Source organism: Cebidichthys violaceus, unplaced genomic scaffold (genome assembly GCF_023349555.1).
Source record: "Cebidichthys violaceus isolate CVI_PGR_0920_01 unplaced genomic scaffold, fCebVio1.0.p SCAF_17, whole genome shotgun sequence".
Classification (NCBI taxonomy): Eukaryota; Metazoa; Chordata; class Actinopteri; order Perciformes; family Stichaeidae; genus Cebidichthys; species Cebidichthys violaceus.
Genome location: NW_027176340.1, coordinates 14,331,755 through 14,346,445, shown reverse-complemented (window position 1 = coordinate 14,346,445; position 14,691 = coordinate 14,331,755). Strand labels below are relative to the sequence as shown.

General features: G+C 39.2%; 1 protein-coding gene across 2 annotated transcripts; it reads left to right on the top strand.

Moving 5' to 3' along the window:
* Positions 1–3,776: 3,776 nt before the first annotated feature.
* LOC137874056 (ras-related protein rab7-like) lies at positions 3,777–14,083 on the top strand. Of its 2 annotated transcripts, XM_068712679.1 has the most exons (7): positions 4,273–4,346; positions 4,519–4,607; positions 9,040–9,102; positions 10,574–10,700; positions 10,889–11,107; positions 12,314–12,442; positions 12,609–14,083. In XM_068712679.1, exons 2-7 carry the CDS (start codon positions 4,570–4,572, stop codon positions 12,702–12,704), a joined length of 672 nt encoding a protein of 223 aa, XP_068568780.1. In that variant the 5' UTR covers positions 4,273–4,346; positions 4,519–4,569; the 3' UTR covers positions 12,705–14,083. The 2 variants fall into 2 exon arrangements, with proteins under 2 accessions (XP_068568781.1, XP_068568780.1); XM_068712680.1 differs by lacking the exons at positions 4,273–4,346; positions 4,519–4,607 and adding an exon at positions 3,777–4,142.
* Positions 14,084–14,691: the final 608 nt, after the last annotated feature.

The window sequence follows — 14,691 nt, the reverse complement described above, 5'->3', positions numbered from 1 at the left end:
GTGACTATTCACGTACACTGGGGACACGAGTGGGACCGGTGTAAACAGGAAGTAGATTGGTTACTCAAAGCCGCTAACCGACGGCCACTCCGTAGGTCTGATAACGGCTGCTGGACACGCTGCTCGCTAATCGCTACAATAACAGCTGTTTCCTCCGCAGACATGCAGACTTTAACTTAACAACAGCTGCTAGTAAAGACAACAAGGTCATCAAGTAGCAAATGTGGGTGTCTACGTCTACTGTGTCACTGAAATTTTTTTTTTTTTTAATATTTTGTCAACTAAAATGTGCGTCACATCCTATTAGCTTGATATGTGCAAAACATGTAATGTAGAAAGATACTTCCAGAACAAACACACCGCATTTGCTGAATAGTATCATGGTGGAGATGAGCGAAAAAGAGCGATTTCTCAACTGCTGCAGCAAACTCTCCTCTTCATAAGAGTTTGATATTGTAACAGGTGAAATAGCAATAAAATGTCAAGAATTGTCTTTTTTGTCTATTTTCGTAAATACAACTAACTATAATTTTTGTATATATAATATAACTATATTTAAAACGTTATAAGCTGTAATATCCAATCGCTTTTGCGGCTCCAGACGGAATTTATTTGGTAGAATATAGGGCAAAATGGCTCTTTGGATAGTAAAGGTTGCTGACCCCTGTCTTAGATAAATGATCATCACAACACTGAGAATACAATAAACAATAAAATGTATATGGACACAACAGTTCTGAATTTTTCCAATAACTCATTTTATAGTGGTTTGTTTGTATTTATTCTTTGATCAACAGAAAAACAACTGTAAATGAGTTAGCTTATATGACTAATGTCAATCTGTCGTTTCTGACCAGATGTTAAAAGTGCACCCTAAAAATAGAATATAACATATAAAGTGAATATATGACATTATAAATATCACACACAAGATAGTAAAACACACATTCACCAATAAATACAGTCACAGTAAGACCAATGAAAATACTATACGTGACTATTGTGAGTCATTCATTTCCGTTTAATTTAGCTGCGTCTGAAAAAAATTCAAACCAGAAACTCATTTCAGATGTTATGAATAAAGTTCTCCTTTTGAAAAGATTGTGTGTGTGTCACACTAACCAGAAATCATATTTCTTAAAGAACTTAAACTGTGTCTGTGAACTCAGTTGTGAATTTATGCAGACATTTTGCACCAAGTGGAATTAGTGGCATCTTTTTTTATATCTTTATATCATAATTAGATGTTAATATATCAATACCACATATTGTTATCGATTCAAAGCTCTGTATCAATTTTAAAGTTATTTTTGTAACGTGTCATGGTATCCTCAAATGTTTTGTCATACTTTGAAAGTATACATACATATGTGTTTTCATTGGACAGGAAAACAGACATAACCTTTCTGTCATATCCGTCAGGCAAGCATTTTTAAGATATCACATGACACACACACACACACACACACACACACACACACACACACACACACACACACACACTCTTTCATGGACTAACATTCTGCAGACCGGCTGTAAAGGCTGACGTGCATCCCAATCTTTACATGTTTCTGCAACACTGTGTTATTGTGTTTAGAGGAGAAGTCGTTCATGTATCACAGAAGCAACTCATCTCTCCTATGTTTAATTTAACAGTAACACTTTCTCAGCACAATGTCAACAACAGAGTGTTACATTGCTTTACAGAGGTCCAAAACGTAAATGTGGACCGGTGCCCGAGTCCACCAGTTCATTTGGTTCATTCATTCAAAGTGGGTTGATTCTGTCCTCTAGTGGTGGATCATCAGAGCTCTCCTTTGGTCTATGATTCACTGCAATTAATCACACAAAACCATCACATCTCTAACTTGTTCTGTTGATCATGTGAAGTTGGAAAAGCATCAGTGGTGGGGGGGGGTATTAAAGTAAGAGGGCCCCTCAGAGCGGTGAAGTAGTGTGCACACACATATTTGAAGATCATGTAATATGCTCAAAAGCTCCAGCAAGACAACTAAATGGACCGTGATGCTGATTTCTCAGCTGCTGTTTGCAGAGTCAAGATTGAAGTGTCAACCTCTGCTTTTAAAGGGGCATTCCAACGATTCTAAGCGTAGTATTGTGTTCATGTGGAGTACTAAAAACAAAGTCTACATGTATAATCATGATGATGTCGTCGAGGTTATCTCCGTTTGGGCTCAAGGCATAAACATTTTAACAGACCTGTGTTTCAAACTGGGGGTGTGAGGTTTAAAAAAAAGGGCATTTAGGAGGTAGATGCATTGTGGTAATTGTGGGTACCCGTGTTTGGATATCTCAGCCTCTGCAGCTTTGATCTTGACCTATCTTTTAATTTGAATCTGTCTTTTGTGAACCCTTCATCATAAATTGCTGCAATACTACTACTTGTACACCCACATGTGGAGGGACCTAATCCAAATGAACCTCTATACCAGGGGTATTCAATTAAAGTTCAGCAAGGTCCAGTTGGAGAGAATTTCCTCATCCAAAGGTCTGGAACACCAAATAATGTCTTAACTTGCGCTGTGATTTAGTCCCATGTATATTGAAGCAGCCAACAGTTGTATTAACGTCTGTATGTAGTCAACATCTGACTGTCAAATCAAATAAAGAAAGATAATATCTAATCAATATTTATTGTCAGATTTCAAATTTAACTGGATTAATTATAAATAATATATACTCTAATAAATAATAAATGTTCTCTTATTTCAAGTCAAATGTAGGCTGAATTAAAAAATGAAATACATATCAGTAAGCTTTTGAAAAATGTGACTCTTAAAATAAAGTACTTAATTTTAGAAAATGAATCAAAAAAGCCCCGATATCCATATTATTTTCATCTTCTAAAAAAAGAAATTAGTGTGTAGGGACTTTATCTTCGGTTATTGAAACCACTTGTTTCAGCTCTATTCCTCTCTGTTAACATCATTGTTGGACAGTGAATTCATGTGTTAGGATTCTGATCATTTTGGGCTCTTGGATCGTTTATTTTTTGTACCTTTATTTCGGATTTGAGTGGCTACGTTTGCTCAACAGATGTGTGCTTTGTCTCGTAGTGGCGCTTCACATTACCGCTTCTAAACTCACTCCATGGTCTCTGAACATATGAGACATACTGGTTTTGATCTGCCTGTAGGAAGAATGAAGATATACGAGTCTGTTCATTCGTGGTTAAAGACTGGTCTCTCTGGTCACGCTATCCACATTTCTCTCCTTAGACAACTCCATGTGAAATAACTTCTCTAACTCACGTACTTCTCCGACTGGAGTTGCGACGCTTATAGGAATACACATAGAGTATATCATTTACAACGCATGTAATTGGTCTGTGTGTTTCTTGGACCGGTGAACGAGTGCCGTAAAGGCTGGAAAAGCTGTGCCGGTAAAAATAAAAGCGCTCTGTTAGAATTTATTAATTATCAACTATCGGTTTTAGGTACGGGTCCGCATACAACAGCGTTTGGGTCCGGAACCGGACCGCGGTCCGCCTATTAGTGACCCCTGCTCTATACTATACTAGCCATGATATGATAGGTCCATATCTCTTGACATGAATTCTTCTTAACTCTTGCATTGATAACAACCGCCTGAACACTGGAACTGAGCCGGAACATTTAACTGTTTTCAAAATTGCAATTATTTCTGCAGAAATAATGCAGAAGGTTTAGCAATGCTAAATATCAAAAACAGAAGTGGGCTGAGTCAGTCTGCGTGCTGCGGGCTGCGTGTGACGAAGGACGCAGGCGTTGTTTTGGAGGAGGAAGTGAAAGGGGAAGAGAGACGCTGGGGTTAGCAGACAGTTAGTTCGCTGGTAGACAAGCCTTGTAGCAAAGTGCCAAATTTACACACCAGCTGTAGATCATCTGCCTCGTCAATTTAAAACAAGGGTATTGTTAGTGTTCACGCAACGGGCAACGTATTTTTCTAAGAATTTGAAACGTGGTATTGCCAAATTAACGCTAGCTAACGAGTTCAGTGACAGCGAGCTAGCTAGCTAGCTAGCTAACGTGACGCCTAGTTAGCCAATAACGCTAACTGTCCTGCACAACAACAACTAGTCAGCGCGCAGCCTGCTCGAGTCCCGTCAAGAAGTCAACGTTTCGGTGTGTTACAAGTCGACGGTAGGTTCTTGAAACGACAACTGTCTGATTTATATGCATAGTGTTTGCTCCCTCATCAATTCATCCAGTGTCCTGTCAATGCCAACGCTGTGACGTGAACAGCTAATGGTGCAATGTTTTTCGAGAAGCCGGTTGACAAAAACAAGGCCGGTCTGTGGCTCCTTTGGGTCGACTCCAACAAGGAAGGAGAACCGGGGAGACGAGGTTGGTCGTAAACAATGTGTCAAAATGTTGACACACGGAACATTGTTTTCTCTCAATACTTTAGAGAAGCAGGGAGTGTGGGACATACAACTAGCACTTTGTGTATGGTTGATTAATTATGTGTCGAGGTGTCTTAATGGTTATCGACTTTATCCATGACTCCTGTCAACAGGCTGGAGAAATACCCCGTGTCTCTGTCATAGGGTTGTCAGGCAGGCGAGACATGCACCAGGTTTTGGTTCTGACTCACAGATCACGCAGGTACATGTCCTTCAGATCATGTGTTTAAAGGTGCTTTATTGTGGCTACAACGCCCATTAACCTTCTTTAAAAGCTATAAAACTTGCCGAGATGACGTGTGACCTGAAATCTAGTGCTTTTCTTATTCAAGTTCTAACTTTTTTGTTATACCTTCTTTCGTTTTCATTGGCTTTCAAAATCATACATAGTACATACAATGTAGAGTATGATGACTGAAGTGCTACTGCTCTGTGGTTTTGTTTTTAGGATCCCCTCTTGATTTGAGATTTACTCGTATCTAATGTCTTGCCATGAATTGTTCGATTTTTTAAAATATAGTTGCTCAGCATATCTCATGGTTGTGCAGCTTTGTCATGGTTAAAATGCCTGAAACGTTTTCACAGTTAACATTGTAGCGTACATGGCTGCGTCTCAGTTTACATTGCCCAGTGTACCCCCCCCCCCCCCCCCCCCCCCGTTTGTTCTACTGTATGGAGTGCTTAAGTGTGGACTACTGGATTTGTCTGTAGGCTCATGTGGAAAGCAGTCTTTTTCATTTATTTTCCTATTTTATACAATCCTGAATAACAACATCAGAAGGTGAAAATGTTACTAACCAAGATGCATGTTACGTAGCTAACCAGGAAACATAAAGATGGCCTGATTTTATAATATGTGGAAGTTTGAATATTGAGAAACATCTGAAGCCGTCCAAATCTATTTTTAGTGCAGAGTTTGTGTCTGTGGGTGTGCCGGCATAATCCATATCAGAAGTGATCTGTGAATTCCAGCCGCTTGTGCCCGTGATTTACAGACAGAGAGGGCAATATGTCCAGCACTTTACTTTAATGCAACACATGTGAGTTTAAATGTGAGATCCATGAACAGTCTAATATTAACTTGTGTAGTGAAAATCTTATTATTGGTGATGCCAAATTCTTTACAGATATACAGATATTTGCCCAGTAATCCTTTTGGATTCTTAAATAATGTAAATAGATGGGAGGCTGTCCATGAACAATGGATGAATAAAACATACATAAAAGAATGTGGCTTTAAAAATCGTTTGAATTATCAGTTTGGCAAAGAATGAAACAATTTAACTTTCTGTTGTGCCACAATTATTTATATTTGTGTTATTTTTAGGGATCAAACAGAGCAGTTCTGTATTAAACTCATAATAGTAGAGAGGAAATGAAATACTACCTAAGAGAGATGGATCAAATTATTTTGTTCTCAGGAATAAAAAACTCAACATATTTTAGTTCCAGACTCTCTGCAACACTACTCTAAACTATCTGACCTTTTGCATAGTTTAGTGCAACCTTATGTAATAAAAAGGTTTGCACATTTTTGTGAAATTTACTAAACTGCTCATGACACAGCAGAAGGAATTTCTTAACAGAAAATTATGGCAAGCACATATTTCCAGACACAAAATAGTTATTTCAAATACTATAATCTTTTAAGGACAATTAACCAGTACAGTGTTATTTTCTAGAGTGCCATATCTTCAGGTATTTCCACAGACCTGCAGATATTGTATAAATACCTTTCAGAGTTTTTTAGACTAATTCAGTTTGTAGCAAAAATACTGTTGATAGTGAAATCTGCCAATGAGTGTTGGTGCAGAATAACTGACTGTGTTAAGTGAGAAGTGTCCACCTGATTTCTGACCCTCTCGTCTGAGATGATAGTCATGCACTCCGGTATCAATGTCTAATGCTCTGCTGTTTGTCAAAGGTTAAAGACTTGAGTTGAGTTTCCAGTTTCTAGACTTAAGAAATGTGCTGTTGTCAGCAAATCAGTCACTACCATACTGTTCACATACTGTGCTTCACAGTTTGGTAGCCACTGGAGTGCTTGTTCCTTTCAGAAAGTATGCAAGTGTACTTTCCAGCTCCCGATGGAGCACTTGTGTTTGTAGTTAGTTTTATTTAGGCTAGTTTCAGAATTTGAATTCATTTTAAGGGCATGGATTACAACAACCTGTTTGAGCTGGCAGATTGGCATGTCTAAAATGTGCTTTGTGCATGATGATGTTTACATGAAGAGCTGATGGGAAGTGGTTTTCTGTTAAACCGTTGTCAAACCGGTTATTGTGCATCACTGCCAAAAAAGGATGAAAGTAATTATTTGTATTCCCCCAAATCTGGGACATTTTTTAATTGCAAACAATATTAGACTAACATACATTTGTTTCTATATTTTTTCTGTGTACTATGTACTGTAAATACCTACCATATATTATTATGTCAGTGTTATGAGGAAACATTGTATCATAGGCTACATATTCACATCAGACAGCTGCTACTGCTGCCATTCTCACTGAGAGTATAAACAGTCAATGAGGCTATGAAGGCAAATCAATGTAAAAATGAGACCGATGCGCGTGTGTTTAGAGGCCCTGCATGTGCAACTCAAACAGCCGTGCACGCAAATTACTTTTCACATCACACCGCGCAGAATGTCTTGGTGCAGAATACCTCGGCGCAAGGAGAAAATCATGATTTGAGGGCAAGGAGCGTCCCCTGGTGCACGACTTCTATCACTGCTGTTCTGCTCGCAAAGCTTTCATTTGCTCGCTAAGCTTTCATTTGCTCGCACGCAAAAATTTCACCTGCTCGCTCACAAGTTTGTTTTTTGTTTGTTTTTCTTCTTTTTGACACCAAGTTGGCGGACCCAGTCACCATTGTATCACTAAACGTACAGTCTTCGTCTTTGGATAGGCCAAATATCACTCCAGGCACAGACGCCAGGTGGCGGTATAAAGGTGTTTTTCTCCTCACAGCCTTCAATAATCGCACATTTTGCAATTCTGCACGGAGTGATGTGAAAGTACTCACAGAGGTAATTTGCGTGCGCGGCTGTTTGAGTTGCACGTGCGGGGCCTTAATGCATGCACATGCACGTTTGTGCTCGTGGATTTTGATATTGTTTCGCCTTCATATGATGCACACCTTTAGCAGGCTTTTCTTCTCGTCAGTAGCAATATGCTGGTCTATTTACTTGGCACAGTTGAGACAAAAGTGTGAAAAAAGATAAAGCAGCCTCTGGAGCAACTGTAGGGAATTTCTTCAAATTTGGCACAAACCTCCAAAAGCTCACTGTGACCTCACAAAACATGTTTTTGGCCATAAGTCAAGACTTCATATGCTAATCATGACAATTAAATTAAATTGTCTAAATAGGATAAAATTATGATGTGATGACATTTTTCAACAGACATAGATGTATAGTAAAATTAAATGTTAGCGAAGGAACACAACCGCAAGAGGGTCATTTTTAAAAACTTAAAAATGTAACTGCTACACATTGTGTAATATGAGTTCACTCCATGAGAGTCATTATATTTTTGTCTACCATGATGGAGTGATATACAATGCATATCATTGCTTCTTTCTGGTATTTTACAATTGCACGGTTAACTTCATTAATTTTGTGGAAAAGTGGTTCTATGAATCATCCCCCAGCTGCAATTTGGACATTTTCTAAATGAATCACATCAGCTAGAGACGGGGGGGGGGGTGTAATACATAATTTTCTCACTCACTTAACGTCATTTGAAAAGATATGGAAAAAAGTATCCAATCCACTGCTCACCACTGCATTGGAGAGCTCAGAAATGACACTGTGAATTTTTGCTTGACAACAAGTTTATTGTTGCTCTGCTGGGAACACCATTACATTACAGTCATTTACCAAACGCTTTTATCCAAAGCGACTTACAATTCAGTATCTATCTACACACCGTAGACACAGCTACGGGAGCAATTTGGGGTTAAGTGTCTTGCTCAAGGACACATTGACATGAGACTAGTGGAGCCAGGGATCGAACCACTGATCCTGTGATTGAAGGACGGCCCCGCTCTCCACTTAGCCACGGTCACCCCAGAAGTACACGTGTGAAGACATAGACATTATGGCTTTAGATAAATATATGTACAGTGTCCCCTAGCTAGTGTCGTAAATGCTGGTCATTTTATGTAAAAATTGTATCTGACTGATCTCTAAATTTGACGATGATTGACTAACATCAACACATGCAGTAGAAAGTTGTATTCGCGTAGTGAAAGTGATATCACAAAAAATGACTAGGTGAGCCACTTGGTTTGGAGTTGTAGTACAAAGAAGCAGTCAGTTGTCTAAAGGGGAACTTCCTGACATGCATGAAAGAGAAAGAATGATGTGTTCCTCGTGATTTGTCCAACAGCTTAGAAAGCACATGACTGGAATGAGTGGTATTCAAACCTGATTGGTCCAGAGGCATAAAACTCTACACACTAATGTGTAGTCTAATGAGCCAGTCTGCATAGAAACAGATTTACCTTTGTATCGATTTTATCGTCCCTGAACAATAAAAAACTTGGCTTTGACTTGCAATGAAGAGGTTAGGAAGGCATTGTTTAGTACTGTCTGTGTGCTAAACATTTTGTTGTTCATCTTTCTGCAGCTGTGGAAAAATGACATCCAGGAAGAAAGTGCTCTTGAAAGTCATCATCCTGGGAGATTCCGGGTGAGTCACAACAAGATATTTCTCTCCTACGTGTCAAAATCAGCAATTCGGGGTATGAAATGATCAGTTCAGTTTGTTCTAAAAATAGATTGGTGGGGAACAAACTAAACGCAAAGGTATTATTTAGACTGGTCTGATTAGTGTTACTTCCTTTCTAGCTGGAGTTATTACTTTGTCATACAACTCGGGCGGAACAGCCCTACTGTTGTTTAACCACATGTTTTTATTTGCAGACATATTGAGACATAATCACTGCCATTACCTCTCATGCTAAGTAGTGCATGGGATTGTGAAAAGTATTGTATGCAAATACTATCCAAAGGGCACTTGATGTTTCACAGCATTTCTTAAATAGTGTGATATTAGGTACTAGAGCTGTGTGATATTGGAAAAATGTACTGTTTTTTAATTGTTTCCTCTACTGACAATGTGACAATGTTTTGTCTGTTCCTAAATTAGGTTCCTTATTCTAAACTATAGCTTGGTAATGTTTTCTTCATGGCTAAAATCTAACAGCAATGACAGCAATGTGAAAATGACGGTCAAGAGAGTGAAAACATTCACGGTTCTAAAAGTCAGGAAATTGCATCACTTGACAATATTGCAGCCTTACAGACATTAAACCGCAGTATATTATGAAACTACTGTATCTCTCACAAGAAGTACAAGATATTTAAAAAGTCCCAGGTTTAACTTCATATATGGTCCCTTTAACCCTTTACTTCCAGTGCACTTCATACATCTTCAGCAGAGATAGCGGCCTGACTTAAAAAAAACATTTATGTTTCTTTATTCCTTCTTTATCATTTACATAATATGTTCAGAAATAACCAATGTGTATGGGAGCTAATAAAAAAGGTAATGCTTAAAATGTATTATTGTGGTGCCAAAAGGCACGGTCAAAAATTGAGCACACCAGTGCAACCAATGTAAAAAGTTAGTCTAGAGCCCAGCACTGACTAGTTGAGGGCATTGATCTGTTTATGCCTCCTGCACATACCGATCAGTGCTCCATAACCCACACAGGTCATACAGTTGTTTGCACTGATTAGGGATCAGATTGAATTAGCTGGAGCCGTTTTCAACCTATTGCTTTATAGGTGAGAGGGAAAACTGATAATCTCATTGTAATTTGTGTGTAATTGCTATAATCACATGATTAAAGTTGTTAAACTTGGAAGGTGGTTTGAGCAGTCAGATTTCAATCTATCTGTAATGCCTCTTGGTTGCATTTACACTTATTTGAGATGACATGGCCACCCGATCCTCTCAAGAATTAATTGATTAAAAAGTGTAAATATTCTCTTGATTATGTCCATATATATCCCCTGGCTCTAAATGAAACTAGGTAATCTAATTACTGCACATTTCATACAGAATATCAGTCAACCTTTACCACCTTTTTATTTTTGCTCTTGGTCTAACATCTACAGTGTCTGTTATCCTGCTGTCTCTTGTCTTCTACTCTCAGTGTTGGAAAGACTTCCCTAATGAACCAGTATGTGAACAAGAAGTTTAGTAACCAGTACAAAGCCACAATAGGAGCAGACTTCCTCACCAAGGAGGTGATGGTGGACGACCGACTCGTTACAATGCAGGTAAGGTACAATTAAAGCTGGAAGGGTTACATCTTGGAGAAATAATCTTTTATTTGTTCCTTCCTTTTACTAGATGCATCAGTATTTTGCATTATCTCCACAGTTGTTAATATTTGTTGCAGTCCTCTCCCCTGCTTCTGTGATCTTGTCCATTTACTAAAATGTTGGCCTCCTTGTTTGTTGTCTAGATCTGGGACACAGCTGGCCAGGAGAGGTTCCAGTCTTTGGGCGTTGCGTTCTATCGTGGAGCAGACTGCTGTGTGCTGGTGTTTGACGTGACTGCACCCAACACCTTCAAGACACTCGACAGCTGGAGGGATGAGTTCCTGATCCAGGCCAGCCCTCGAGATCCTGAGAACTTTCCCTTTGTGGTGCTCGGCAACAAGATTGACTTGGAGAACAGACAGGTGATGACCTCATTATAGATTATTACCTATGCTACATTTATGTCAGATCCCTTAAACTCCCATTTCAAATGCTCATCAATAATGGCTGTTGAGAGTGATGTTGAAATCATCAGTGTTTATTACTCGCTCTCTCCGAGTATGGTTCATTAATAGAATATTAGTCGTGTTTGATGAGATCAGATGCAAACGCATCAACCTCATACCCATGTCCAGCTTTTTATGTCCCCAACAGCCGGGGCCAGAGGCATTATGTTCGCCATGTGTCTGTCCGTTCCTCCGTCCCGTCCATTTTCGTGAACACGATTTCTCAGAAACACCTTGAAGGAATTTCTTCAAATCTGGAGAACTAGACCGGAAATGCGAATCACCTTTCTGAGCTTAATGATACTTTTGTTCAACATCTAGATTTGTCTGGGGGAATGAAAATCCCAGATGGAAACTGTTAACTCTCCAAAGACAAAAAGGCAATGAAGGATTTGGTTTACCTTAATTGCAATGGTATTGGTCATTTGCACTCGACCCTGAATCCAAATGGTTAAATCCTACTTCTTGTGTGTTTTGGAGGCCAATGGAAGATAACATGGAGCACCCATACAGGTTACAGGTCTTACCAAAAAGCACAACAATACTTTGTCTTACTTGAATCGTCACTCTCCCGTTTTTCATAGCAATAACCTCGACTTGGGTAGGCAACCAATTTCATTCCCTCAATAGAGTAGTAAAGGGATGTACACTCTCCCAGCATTTAAAGATGTCTATAAACATTTTAATCTACTCCACACATCTGGGTTTTTTTTTTTTATCTTTAGCTTTACCATCATCAAACTGCATCCTATGCACTCAAAATATATTGGGCACATTTTTTCATATGGTGTGGGAGTGCCCAAAGGTTGCTGAGTTCTGGGAGACAGTTATCAGAAACAATTCCTTACTTGCCAGAAGTTATGTGACCTAACAACAGCTCCAACTTAGGAGTCGTGCGGACATATAGAGCATAGATGTGTCTGGCTAGTTGGCCTCTCTTGAGAGTCCATAAGATGGACATTGGCACTTTATTATTTATCTGGAAATACTTCTTATGGAGTATGATGATCTTAAACCACTTTACTCAAAAATAACAATGTAAAATATCATGAAGTTTAACATCTCTGACTTGTATATTCCAGCTCACTGTATTCATGAATCTCTTCTTCTTCATACACGCAGGTAACCACCAAAAGGGCTCAGGCTTGGTGTCAGAGTAAGAACAACATCCCCTACTTTGAGACCAGTGCCAAAGAAGCCATAAATGTAGAACAGGCATTCCAGACAATTGCACGCAACGCCCTCAAACAAGTGAGTTAAAGTTGCTTGATATGAAAAACAGTGCAGATGCGTGCTTTGTTATTTGCATATCTTAACGCAGCGATAGCTGAATGATTTAAAACCCTGTCTTAATGACTAAGTCAGTTACATTTTCTCCCGTTTTGATTTTGTTTTTCTTTCATTTTCTGCCTTTCAGGAGACAGAGGTGGAGTTGTATAATGAATTCCCAGAGCCTATAAAACTGGATAGGAATGACAGAGCTAAACCTTCAGCAGAAAGCTGCAGCTGCTAAGGGACAACTTGGACCATCTTCTCTCTTGGCTTTCTGAACCACCCTGTCACCGGTTCCATCACCTGCACCTCGCTCCCAGGGAGAAGACTCCCCTACTGGTCTTCCTCCTTCACGCCACTGTTTATTCTATCGACACAAACCCTCACGCAGTACGCTGCCCATGGATGTACTCCCGCCCCCACACACACACACACACACACACACACACATGCAGTACACAAATTAATACACTAGCGTACACTCACTGATAAATCCAGTGCCCAAAGATCACACAAGAGAAGAATGACACCCCTTCTGACCACAGAATCCCTGACTTGGTAGTGAGTGATCTCCTGTCCCGCCCATTCATTTTTCTGACTTTGGCCTCTGACACTCGCACCGAGGGGGAAAGATGGAGCCATGTTCAAAGATTGCAACACGGAAACTCTAGATGGACTGGCTGAAGCTCTGTTATGTGAGATGATGTTGGCTAATGTCAGCATCCCAAGTATCTTATTCTCTATTCCTGTTTTCTTTTTGCTTTCTATTGCCAATCTATCAAAACATAATTGAGTTGAACTATATATAAATATTTTAATTGGCTGATGTTATTTCTCTAGCCTTTCTTTTTATGTTTTTTGCCTTTAAATATTCTAGAGGGATGACTGATTTTGGGCAACGTCTGCTACACATGCGTTTTGGCAGGCTTCAAATGATACCTCCTCACTTGTTTTCCCTGTCAAATATGTCCCCTGAGAATCTGTTGAACACTATGGTGATTGTACTGCCTTTTCCCTTCAAGTGTGTGTGTGTGTGTGTGTGTGTGTGTGTGTGTGTGTGTGTGTGTGTGTGTGTGTGTGTGTGTGTGTGTGTGTGTGTGTGTGTTAATGGGTTTAACACACTGCAGAAGAAATGTTCCTAAGTAGACATTAAGTAAAAGCTGATACCGCAGTCACAGTGTAAAACATGGATTCATTCCTTGATATATTAATATTTGCCTTTTATGTAACATTACTTGTACTGCTACTATTACTGCTGTATGTGTTATGTTCTTCATCAGACATCTTTTAACGCTATGGAATTACAATATGTGTCACCAACACAGCATACACCTGTCTTCTGTCATGTCTTTGTTATTGCTGTTCTCTCTATCTGCTTGTAGCTCAGGTTGGCTAAGTACTTCATATTTTTAATGGATTGTGCATTACGGTGTATAGATGGTAAAGGTAAATGGCAGATGGATTCAACTGAAATGGATGTTCTCTCTTCCATTTAAAGAAACGATCCAATGTTTTGCCCTGGTATTACTCTTTCTCCTTATAAAAAAAAAAAAATCACTGCAATGCCAATGATGTTGTCAAAGAAAATTGGGACGTCAAATAATAAAACTCTTGAATATATCAATGGTGTAGCACTATGTGTCTCAATTTGTGTTTGACTGTCGTTCATTTCTTACAATACTTAAAGAATCCACTTGCATGGTGAAGAATTATGCTTCTTGGCATTAAGTGTGACTTTACTATTAACATTAACGATGGCTCTGTTTTATTCAAGTGTCCCAGTGAGCGAGCATGCACAATACTAAAATCAATGCAGCTAAACGGAATTCAGCCGTCATTAATTCCATTATTTACACCTTTGCTTCTCCTATTGTGACAAGTCAGAGCATCTTCCGGGAGGTCTATTTGTATGATGAAATGCTTGGATAAACTGCAGTGTTTGAAAAATGTTGGTGATGCCCACGCACAGGTGTTTTCACTTATTTTAGCAGATTAGACTCTCCTCGGGACTATGAGGGTGTGTGCACGAGGTGCTTGATTGACAGCGCCCTGACTGACCTGTAAGTGTAGCTGCACCTTCAACTGTACACCTTTTTATGATTCTTTTAACTGTAAGGAATTGGATTACTTTAGCAAACTCAGACTGTTTCAACTCACTCCTTCACTCAGTAGTTCATTTTATAATGAGTAATAAATATTTTTTTCCCACAGCCACACAATAGTTCCAC

Bases quoted from the DNA above. Each gene is read 5' to 3' on its own strand.
- LOC137874056 (XM_068712679.1), top strand. From the start codon at position 4,570: ATGCACCAGGTTTTGGTTCTGACTCACAGATCACGCAG. The intron at 4,608-9,039 runs GTACATGTCCTT...ATCTTTCTGCAG, and splicing joins CTGACTCACAGATCACGCAG to CTGTGGAAAAATGACATCCA. The intron at 10,701-10,888 runs GTAAGGTACAAT...TTTGTTGTCTAG, and splicing joins ACCGACTCGTTACAATGCAG to ATCTGGGACACAGCTGGCCA.